Source organism: Neodiprion lecontei, chromosome 3, assembly GCF_021901455.1.
Source record: "Neodiprion lecontei isolate iyNeoLeco1 chromosome 3, iyNeoLeco1.1, whole genome shotgun sequence".
NCBI classification, from domain to species: domain Eukaryota; kingdom Metazoa; phylum Arthropoda; class Insecta; order Hymenoptera; family Diprionidae; genus Neodiprion; species Neodiprion lecontei.
Window position 1 is genome coordinate 15,888,697 of NC_060262.1, and position 12,226 is coordinate 15,900,922.

The following is a 12,226-nucleotide window of genomic DNA, read 5'->3' on the forward strand; positions in this document are numbered from 1 at the left end:
TAATTTATTATTTGTTTTTGGTTAGCTAACCTAAGTATTTGAGTACGGATCGCGAATCACGCGTTCGCAATTATTATTCTTTTTTTTTTGTTTGTTTTATAAATTTTGAGTCGCAATGAGTGACGTGTAAATAATTATTTTTTTTTGTATATTTTTTGTTAGTATTATCCTCGGAAGAAAATATATTTGTCGATTTTATCATTGCTCCGTAAAATAACGTGTTGGTATATGTATTCCGTCTCTCCCCCTACCCCAAAAATTACCCCTTCCCTCTCCGCGGTACTGAGCTGCCGAGTATATGGTCGCGGTATATTACATTACCGATCTCGAGGCGTGTTGATCACGTCAGGTGTGTTGATCACGATCACCCAACAAATTTCGCGATATCGTTTTAGATCCAGGATACCTCGCGGACGCCGAATTGTTGTGCACGCGGTAAGTTCTCGGTCGTTTTTTCCGAGTGACCGAGGTGCAAGAGAAATCCACGTCACAGCGCATTTGTTCATAAAAACCGATGTTTTTTTTTCATGTTTATGGAAATTTTATGACTTCTAACTTTTTAAATAATGCAGATACGGTTATAGACCTTCGAGGCGATTCTGTTAAGTATTAAAATATATCAACGTTGCAGTTGTCCGTTTATAAATAATGTCATTTTTCAATGAATTTATGCCGTTTTTCTCTGATTTTTTTTTTTTATTTCACAAAAAATTAATGTCGATTACAATATATTCTTTGAAAACATGCAAAAATTTTTACAAATAATGTGAGGACAAAATTGTATTGTTGAATAAACCTGTGATTTTGATTAAAAGTTAGCAAAGAAAGTCGGTAACAGAAGGGATCAGGATCAAGGGTCGGTCAAAAGACTTGGCCTCTGAAAGAAGCAGCTGCTCATTGTAAACCACAGAACTCAAAATAAATGATGGATATTACAGGCAAAATAATAGCTGTGAACAGAGAAAACCATAAAATTTAGAGAAAAACGGTATAAATTCATCGAAAAATGACATTATTAAAATAAAAGTATTCAACTAATCAATTTGTTTGTAAAAAATTTATGAACAAATGGTGGAAAAAAATTTTTTTGCAAATCAATCAATATCTTGTATCAATAAAAAAACGATAATATCATGATTAGGCAAAATAAATTTTTTTTCAACAGTATTACTTGGATTTTTCAGGTTTTGTTCGAGTACAAAAATTATCATGAACAAAGTATGAATATTTCATCAACTTTTATCGCGTGATATTGTTGAGTATGTATATAAGAAAAGCTGCACGAAGCGAAATATTTTTGCGACAATTATTTAAACATTTTTTTTCATTTACAATTAAGACGGAATTTCGAGAAAATTTTGTTACTTAACAATCTTTAGACTTGTTGAAAAATTAACTTCAAGTAAAATTTTCAACGGGGATAAAGTTTTTGAAGTGCTCAAAATACACCATAATTTGTTCAAATTCTTAAAAAATATTCAATACCTTAAAAAAATTGATCAATGCGTCGTACTCGCTTTTGACGCCGCGCGCACGACCTAAAAACGAAGCGCAATGACCAAAAACACTCCAAAACCCTGCAAGATAATGATAGTTCAATCGTATTAGAAACACTTGAGACAGCATCACAGAACCAAAACTCAGAAACAGCACCAAGTCAAAGTAGTATGGATCTAACACCGGTAATCTCACCAGGAGGCTCGAAGGATGAGCAAACGGAAACCAGCCCAGGAGTACCTCAACCTATTAAAGTCGGCAGCAAGAGGCAGCACCCTCAAACTAAAACAACGGTCTCTTCAAACTACTCACTAAACTTGGACCTAGACTTAGACACAGAAACGGAAACGGAAACAGAGCAAGAGAGCGAAGCAGCAACAGCCTCCGAGGCAGATGAATTAAACAAATTCCCAGCATTATCTGTAGACAAACCAGTCAAACATCCGCTCAGCAAAAACGCCAACAAGAAGCGCAAAGTAACTGAAGCCAAAGAGGAAGCGTATCAAGCGGCATGGGAAAGTATAAAAGTAAATGTTAAAAAACAAAGAACCTCAGGCACCTACGTCTTAAATATAGATCAACTAAGACACCGGATGGAAAATTCGTCCGGCAGAAGCGATATTAAGGAGCTAGTGAAAGAGTACACAGATAACACTGAGGACCTAATTAAAATCTGCCATGAAATTAGACCGTTTATGACTAGAACCATCAAAACTAAGTCCACTAAATTCACCAACAAACTCAAACTCATTCTTGGCTTAGGCAGAACGAAAAGCAATGGAAATAATCCAATGGAACGTTAATGGATACTACAAAAAAATAGAACAGTCAAGTATGCTTACCCATCAACAGAACCCTCTATGTATATGCCTGCAGGAAAATAATTTTGTAAAAGATCACTGTGCTAATCTAAAAGGCTACAAAAAATTCTTCAAAAACAGAATTGAGGCAAATAGGGCAAGCGGTGGCGTCGCCATTTACGTTAAGCCTACAATGCTACCAGAGGAAATTCCACTAGTCACAGAATTAGAAGCAGTAGCCATTAGAATAGAATTCCCCAAGAAACTTTCCATATGCAACATCTATCTCCCAAATAGCAATCCACTGGACACTGAAGAGCTCTCAGCAATTATAAACCAACTACGCAAACCAATGATGATCCTGGGAGACTTCAATGGACACCACCATAACTGGGGATCTAACCACAGTGATTCTAGAGGAAACTTAATAGCAAATTGGTTGGATGACAACGACGGACTGGTACTTTTGAATTCAGGTCTACCAACACACTTCAACGCACGCAACGGAAACACCAGCAGCATCGACCTATCGATGGTAGACAGCTCACTAGCAGCTAAGCTTTCATGGTACACCCTAGACCACACATTTGATAGTGACCACTTCCCCATTGTAATTAAATTCCTTTCAACAAATATCGAAACAGCTGAACTCAAAGAAAGTTACTCTTTGATAAACCGGACTGGGCCGCATACCAAGAAGAAATAGACAACCTACTCCAAGCACTTCCTAAAATAAACTCAAGATTTGGCAGCTCCATTGATGAAATCACCGAAAAATTTATTGAGATCGTATCAAAAATAATAAAGGCAATACCAATAGAAAGAGACAGCAGCCATACTGGTGGAATGAGGAATGTAAAAGAGCCATACAAGACAAAAATATAGCTCACCGCTTATATAAAAACAACCCAAAAATGGACCAGAGCCTTCAACTCAAGATCGACTTCATGAAGAAGAGAGCGGTGGCAAGGAGAACACTAAAAGAGAGTCGGAAAAATGCTTGGAGAAGCTCTGTAACCTCCATTAATAACAACACACCAATCTCTGAAGTCTGAAACGGAAAGAGCACAACGCTATAGTCTTGGAAAATGACCGAGCCCTAACATTTCATCCACAAGAAACGGCCGACATATTGGCCAAATATTTTGCAGAAAACTCATGTACATCAAACTATGAACATGAATTTTTAGCTTACAAAACAGGTCAGGAAACCACAAGCCAGCTCAATGCCCAAGATAACAGTCAAGCCTTTAATTCAGAACTATCAATGCTAGAACTTACGAGAGAATTATCAAAATTAAAAAATTCCAGTCCAGGACCAGATGAAGTGCCAAACATCTTAATAAAAAATTTATCAGATAAAGGATTATGTTACCTACTGGATCTCTTCAACTTGATATTGATTAATCAGGTGTTTCCCACCAAATGGAAAGAGGCAATTATAGTGCCAATTTTAAAACCTGAAAAAAAGTCAAGTGATCCTGAAAGTAACAGACCCATTGCCCTTACATGCAATATAGGTAAACTAATGGAAAAAGTGGTGGCTAGAAGACTCCGCTGGTTTCTCGAATACAAAAACTGGATATCACCAAAACAATATGGATTTAGACAATACCGATATACCCAGGATTACTTAGCGGATTTCACAACACAAATATGTGATTCAGTTGCAGTAAACCACGCACAGATTACAGTAGCACTAGATATAGAAAAGGCCTATGAAATGACCTGGAGATTTGGACTATTAAGGGCTCTTGATAAACGAGGTATTAAAGGTAATATGTTAGCATATACTAAGAACTTCCTGAGCGATAGAAAAATTCAAGTAAGAGTAGACAGAGTTCTACCAACACTGACACCAATCGAATACGAAGTTCCCCAGGGTGCCGTACTTAGTGTTATTCTCTTTTTAGTATCCATTAACGATGTGATTGAGGTGATACCGAAACCAGTAAAAGGAAGACTATTTGCTGACGACCTTTCAATATCCTGCTCAGGAAAAAACCTAACATCTACGACAGTCCATGTTCAGCAAGCTCTGAATGCCCTACGAAAATGGTCAGAAAAGAGTGGCTATAAATTCTCAAGACCCAAGTCTGAATTCATCATATTTTCTCGAGGAAATTGGAAAAGCAACGTTACTCTGAGTCTGGGTAATGAAGAGATTCAACAGACCAAATGTATCAAACTACTAGGAACACTTTTAGATGAAAAACTAACATGGAAGGATCACATTCAAAGACTGCAAGCAGACTGTTATACTAGACTGAACATACTTAAAGCTATCTGCTCCACCCACTGGGGAGCCGATAAATAGTCACTCCTCCTCACGTACAGGGCAATAATTAAAACAAAGATGGATTACAGTGCAATCTTCTATGACACAGCGGCTAAAACAACAAGACTAAAACAACTTGACAGTATCCGGAATCAGGCACTACGACAACTTGACAGTGTCCGGAATCAGGCACTACGACTTGGCCTCGGCGCCTACCGAACAAGTCCAATAAACAGCCTACTAGCAGAAGCAGGAGATAGCCCGCTAAAACTGAGGCGCACCGAACTAACATCTAAATACGCAATCAAGGCCAAAACCCAATCAGAAAACCCGGCCTTTGGCTTCATGAACGACAAACCGGGAACAGATATAATCTATACATCAAAGAACACCAAATTAAAACCACTAAGAGTCAGAATTAAAAATATACTAGAAGAACTCAACATAAAAGTTCCCCAACCGATTCCTAGAAAACATAGTGGTCCACCCTGGCTAAAACACAGCATTGCAGTCAATCTGGATATGTCCGAGCTACCAAGAAAAACCGCAACTCAGCAAACCTATCGGAACCTCTTCCTAGCTACCCAAGAGAAATATAAAGACCACAAGGCTTACTACACAGATGGCTCAGTTGGAAAAGGCCAAGCCAGCTGTGCCGTGGTAAATAACCGAAAAAAAAAGGTTTCAGACTTTACGACTCTCGACCGATATTCACATGTGAAGCCCCTGCAGTCTGGTTAGCACTTAAATGGGCTACAGAAGACCAGGACAACGGATACACTGTCATATTTACAGACTCCATGTCATGTCTCATCGTACTGCAAAACACGGAAAACACATGCTCTCTGATAACTAACATCAAAGAGAGTATCAAAAGTTTAACATGCAACAACAGAAGAGTTAGTTTAGTATGGATCCCAGGACATCAAGGGATAGCTGGTAACGAAGAAGCGGACCAATTAACAACAGAAGCCATTGACAATAACATGATTGATGAACTACCAATAACGACGATACAAGACACAAATAAACTCATTAAACAAACAATCTGGACCCAATGGAACGACCGATGGTTAAACGAAAGACAAACCGGCTTAAGCGAGATCAGAGAATCGGCCACAGAGGACAACCCAGTAGACTCATTCTCCCGTAAAGAGCAAGTTGTACTCAACAGATTGCGAATTGGGCACACTAGAATCACACATGAGTATCTAATAACCAAAGGACCTAAAAATCATTGCGAATGGTGTGGAGCCGAAAACAGTGTCAAGCACATATTATTCGAATCCCCAAAACTAACTGCTATCAGAACCAAACTGAAACTACCAAGTGCAATGAAGGATTGTCTCAACACTACCAACGGATGTTCCAGGACGAAAGCTTTTCTCAATAAAATAAGAATTATAAATAAAATTGATAATAGAAAAAAAAAATTCAAACTGATATAAATAATTGTGAGAAAATTGATAATAATAAGAAGTATCCTTATAAGGTAGTCGCTAATAACCAAGCAGTTACAGCGACTTTAAATGAATTATTAAAAAAAAAAAAATTCTCGTTACCTTTGTAAACGTGTAATTCTTGATAGCATTTGTTCGTCTTCCTTATTCTGACGTTCACAGGTACGTAGTAGTGTATATATGAGAGTTCTAACTCAAAGATGGCGGCGCTCCCCCCGAGTTCCCCCCTAGCTCTCCCCTAGCCTCCCCCCCCCCCCCCCCCCGCCGCCCGCCGGACTCACGTCGCATCTTCTCTCCCCCCCCCCCCCCGGTCATTTTTGGCGGCTATTCCCATAGGATTTGACACACACACACACACAAACACACACACACACACACACACAAAATAATTCCTGTCGAGACTTGTTTGGCGCCGGAAAGCCGCACATAAATCAGATAAGGTAAGAACCCGCTAGATCTATTGAAAAAATTCCAGGAAATTGCTCTTTGAGATGGTGCCGACAATGAACTTAAACCAGTCTGGGGCAGTGGTCCCCATAAAAATTCCTCGCACAATATGCGTGTCGAGACTTGTCCAATGGAAAAATTGTAGTGGGGGTGGGTGGTATATAAAGCGTACGTCTATCGTGATCGTCACTCTGTTCTCATCGTATTCTCATTGTGAACTGTTCTCGCTCGTGAAATAACCTTGAAACGCGATGGATCTAGCAAAAGTTAACCACGTCAGCCGCCTGGAGAATCTGCCAACCAAGAAGATGTCGGAACTCGAAATTGGGGGAGTGTATGACGTCATCGGGTTACGACTGGTCAAAACAAAATTCGGGGTACGTGTTTTGGCGACAATCGATGGAGAATATAACGTCTTCTTACCACCGAGAATCGCAAGAGTTCTACAAGAAGATTCCAGTCAGCTGACTGAAATGTGTAGCATGGCCGGAGAAAATCGTCTGCAAATGAAATACCTTGGTGGAGAATTCAACAAGTTCGAATTTTCATGCAGTTATGCGCCTTAAATGAACTATACGATCCCCCTCTACTTCCACAAAATTCATCCACGAGGGGGTAAAAGCGGGTGTGCTGGAGATGGAATAGTCAGTCTTCCACATACAATCCGTCAGTATATAATCGAGCGCAACATTCCCACTCCTCAACATGGCGATGATCCTAGACGTGCAATGTTTTATCGGTCATAACATGAAGTTTGTACCCAAGGAAGTCGCAGTCGTGAATGTAAACGGGTCGGGTCTGGATTACATCATTTTCAAGCCGCCCTATGATTTGGCAAGCCTACCACTTGAATGTAGAGCTACCAATGTATGGTTGACGCACAATCACCACGGAATATCATGGAACGCGGGCAACAAATCTCACGAGGATGTGACGAAGATTGTGAGAAAAATGGTTGAAAATTCGTGTTACGTATACGTCAAAGGGGCGGAGAAGAAAGCATGGCTGACGGAGATCGTCGATGGTACAACGAGGGTTATTAATATGGAAGATTTGCATATCATACCCCCTGAAATGGAAAAATTGAGGTATATGGAAGCGGCATCGTGGCACGACGCGAACCATGGATACTCTCCAGCGAATAACCTCCAGCAAGCAGCAGCGCCAGGCTCAATTTGGTATGATGACAACTCTGAATACATCCCGGCATACAATTGCGCCTATGAAAATGTGCAGCGACTAAGGAGTTGGTATTCGAAGGAGTGTACCAGCTCCCTCGAGAAATCCTTCCGTCTGTACAAAGAATTGGACGGTTTAAGGGGAATGATGTCCGAGGATATAGCTTTTTTACCAAAAGAATTTATCTGCACGTTCGCATCAAACTCCATCAATGATGCGTGGGATAAACTACCAGAGAATATGAAAATGGACCACGCCGTCGCAAGGTTCCGCAGATGTAGCATACATTACACACCAGGACCCGATGGCGATATCGTGGATCGTACGTACGTACGTATGCAAATAATTGTAGAAAAATGGGCGAATGAAACTATCGTAATAATTATAGATGTCGAAAATAGCGATGATGATGATAATGTTAACGAACAGGATAGCGATAATGATTTTATGGATGATTTCGAGGAATAAACCACGCTAAATTCATAATTATTGATTATATATTTTTCACAAGTAAAAATTCATAACATTTACATTTTGTATGACGAGAATGGGTAAAAGTTATAAAGATATATATTTGTAATGTATCCCATTTTTAGATTATAATTTTATCGAATAGTAAATTTTTTTAATTCCATGTATAAGCTATGATATAATTGAGATTAATTTTATCGAATATTCTACATATAAACGCGAATATAATTGTATATATCGTAATAAATTCTATTGTTATTTTGGTAAATATCGTCCATATTATCTATACACGCGATTGCAAGCTAAACAGTCTTTAATTAGAGGATTCGGTCCATCCACGATATCGCCATCGGGTCCTGGTGTGTAATGTATGCTACATCTGCGGAACCTTGCGACGGCGTGGTCCATTTTCATATTCTCTGGTAGTTTATCCCACGCATCATTGATGGAGTTTGATGCGAACGTGCAGATAAATTCTTTTGGTAAAAAAGCTATATCCTCGGACATCATTCCCCTTAAACCGTCCAATTCTTTGTACAGACGGAAGGATTTCTCGAGGGAGCTGGTACACTCCTTCGAATACCAACTCCTTAGTCGCTGCACATTTTCATAGGCGCAATTGTATGCCGGGATGTATTCAGAGTTGTCATCATACCAAATTGAGCCTGGCGCTGCTGCTTGCTGGAGGTTATTCGCTGGAGAGTATCCATGGTTCGCGTCGTGCCACGATGCCGCTTCCATATACCTCAATTTTTCCATTTCAGGGGGTATGATATGCAAATCTTCCATATTAATAACCCTCGTTGTACCATCGACGATCTCCGTCAGCCATGCTTTCTTCTCCGCCCCTTTGACGTATACGTAACACGAATTTTCAACCATTTTTCTCACAATCTTCGTCACATCCTCGTGAGATTTGTTGCCCGCGTTCCATGATATTCCGTGGTGATTGTGCGTCAACCATACATTGGTAGCTCTACATTCAAGTGGTAGGCTTGCCAAATCATAGGGCGGCTTGAAAATGATGTAATCCAGACCCGACCCGTTTACATTCACGACTGCGACTTCCTTGGGTACAAACTTCATGTTATGACCGATAAAACATTGCACGTCTAGGATCATCGCCATGTTGAGGAGTGGGAATGTTGCGCTCGATTATATACTGACGGATTGTATGTGGAAGACTGACTATTCCATCTCCAGCACACCCGCTTTTACCCCCTCGTGGATGAATTTTGTGGAAGTAGAGGGGGATCGTATAGTTCATTTAAGGCGCATAACTGCATGAAAATTCGAACTTGTTGAATTCTCCACCAAGGTATTTCATTTGCAGACGATTTTCTCCGGCCATGCTACACATTTCAGTCAGCTGACTGGAATCTTCTTGTAGAACTCTTGCGATTCTCGGTGGTAAGAAGACGTTATATTCTCCATCGATTGTCGCCAAAACACGTACCCCGAATTTTGTTTTGACCAGTCGTAACCCGATGACGTCATACACTCCCCCAATTTCGAGTTCCGACATCTTCTTGGTTGGCAGATTCTCCAGGCGGCTGACGTGGTTAACTTTTGCTAGATCCATCGCGTTTCAAGGTTATTTCACGAGCGAGAACAGTTCACAATGAGAATACGATGAGAACAGAGTGACGATCACGATAGACGTACGCTTTATATACCACCCACCCCCACTACAATTTTTCCATTGGACAAGTCTCGACACGCATATTGTGCGAGGAATTTTTATGGGGACCACTGCCCCAGACTGGTTTAAGTTCATTGTCGGCACCATCTCAAAGAGCAATTTCCTGGAATTTTTTCAATAGATCTAGCGGGTTCTTACCTTATCTGATTTATGTGCGGCTTTCCGGCGCCAAACAAGTCTCGACAGGAATTATTTTGTGTGTGTGTGTGTGTGTGTGTTTGTGTGTGTGTGTGTGTCAAATCCTATGGGAATAGCCGCCAAAAATGACCGGGGGGGGGGGGGGAGAGAAGATGCGACGTGAGTCCGGCGGGCGGCGGGGGGGGGGGGGGGGGGAGGCTAGGGGAGAGCTAGGGGGGAACTCGGGGGGAGCGCCGCCATCTTTGAGTTAGAACTCTCATATATACACTACTACGTACCTGTGAACGTCAGAATAAGGAAGACGAACAAATGCTATCAAGAATTACACGTTTACAAAGGTAACGAGAATTTTTTTTTTTTTAATAATTCATTTAAAGTCGCTGTAACTGCTTGGTTATTAGCGACTACCTTATAAGGATACTTCTTATTATTATCAATTTTCTCACAATTATTTATATCAGTTTGAATTTTTTTTTTCTATTATCAATTTTATTTATAATTCTTATTTTATTGAGAAAAGCTTTCGTCCTGGAACATCCGTTGGTAGTGTTGAGACAATCCTTCATTGCACTTGGTAGTTTCAGTTTGGTTCTGATAGCAGTTAGTTTTGGGGATTCGAATAATATGTGCTTGACACTGTTTTCGGCTCCACACCATTCGCAATGATTTTTAGGTCCTTTGGTTATTAGATACTCATGTGTGATTCTAGTGTGCCCAATTCGCAATCTGTTGAGTACAACTTGCTCTTTACGGGAGAATGAGTCTACTGGGTTGTCCTCTGTGGCCGATTCTCTGATCTCGCTTAAGCCGGTTTGTCTTTCGTTTAACCATCGGTCGTTCCATTGGGTCCAGATTGTTTGTTTAATGAGTTTATTTGTGTCTTGTATCGTCGTTATTGGTAGTTCATCAATCATGTTATTGTCAATGGCTTCTGTTGTTAATTGGTCCGCTTCTTCGTTACCAGCTATCCCTTGATGTCCTGGGATCCATACTAAACTAACTCTTCTGTTGTTGCATGTTAAACTTTTGATACTCTCTTTGATGTTAGTTATCAGAGAGCATGTGTTTTCCGTGTTTTGCAGTACGATGAGACATGACATGGAGTCTGTAAATATGACAGTGTATCCGTTGTCCTGGTCTTCTGTAGCCCATTTAAGTGCTAACCAGACTGCAGGGGCTTCACATGTGAATATCGGTCGAGAGTCGTAAAGTCTGAAACCTTTTTTTTTCGGTTATTTACCACGGCACAGCTGGCTTGGCCTTTTCCAACTGAGCCATCTGTGTAGTAAGCCTTGTGGTCTTTATATTTCTCTTGGGTAGCTAGGAAGAGGTTCCGATAGGTTTGCTGAGTTGCGGTTTTTCTTGGTAGCTCGGACATATCCAGATTGACTGCAATGCTGTGTTTTAGCCAGGGTGGACCACTATGTTTTCTAGGAATCGGTTGGGGAACTTTTATGTTGAGTTCTTCTAGTATATTTTTAATTCTGACTCTTAGTGGTTTTAATTTGGTGTTCTTTGATGTATAGATTATATCTGTTCCCGGTTTGTCGTTCATGAAGCCAAAGGCCGGGTTTTCTGATTGGGTTTTGGCCTTGATTGCGTATTTAGATGTTAGTTCGGTGCGCCTCAGTTTTAGCGGGCTATCTCCTGCTTCTGCTAGTAGGCTGTTTATTGGACTTGTTCGGTAGGCGCCGAGGCCAAGTCGTAGTGCCTGATTCCGGACACTGTCAAGTTGTCGTAGTGCCTGATTCCGGATACTGTCAAGTTGTTTTAGTCTTGTTGTTTTAGCCGCTGTGTCATAGAAGATTGCACTGTAATCCATCTTTGTTTTAATTATTGCCCTGTACGTGAGGAGGAGTGACTATTTATCGGCTCCCCAGTGGGTGGAGCAGATAGCTTTAAGTATGTTCAGTCTAGTATAACAGTCTGCTTGCAGTCTTTGAATGTGATCCTTCCATGTTAGTTTTTCATCTAAAAGTGTTCCTAGTAGTTTGATACATTTGGTCTGTTGAATCTCTTCATTACCCAGACTCAGAGTAACGTTGCTTTTCCAATTTCCTCGAGAAAATATGATGAATTCAGACTTGGGTCTTGAGAATTTATAGCCACTCTTTTCTGACCATTTTCGTAGGGCATTCAGAGCTTGCTGAACATGGACTGTCGTAGATGTTAGGTTTTTTCCTGAGCAGGATATTGAAAGGTCGTCAGCAAATAGTCTTCCTTTTACTGGTTTCGGTATCACCTCAATCACATC

General features: G+C 40.5%; 2 protein-coding genes across 2 annotated transcripts; one reads left to right on the forward strand and one right to left on the reverse strand.

Moving 5' to 3' along the window:
- Window positions 1-4,653: 4,653 nt before the first annotated feature.
- On the forward strand, window positions 4,654-5,968 carry LOC124293445. The gene is made up of 3 exons (XM_046734305.1): window positions 4,654-5,311; window positions 5,371-5,708; window positions 5,885-5,968. The coding sequence occupies exons 1-3, from the start codon at window positions 4,654-4,656 to the stop codon at window positions 5,966-5,968; spliced, it is 1,080 nt and encodes a 359-aa protein (XP_046590261.1).
- Window positions 5,969-10,479: 4,511 nt separating this feature from the next.
- Window positions 10,480-11,794, reverse strand: LOC124293446. The gene is made up of 3 exons (XM_046734306.1): window positions 11,137-11,794; window positions 10,740-11,077; window positions 10,480-10,563 (listed from the first exon to the last, which is right to left on the reverse strand). Exons 1-3 carry the CDS (start codon window positions 11,792-11,794, stop codon window positions 10,480-10,482), a joined length of 1,080 nt encoding a protein of 359 aa, XP_046590262.1.
- Between the last annotated feature and the right edge of the window lie 432 nt (window positions 11,795-12,226).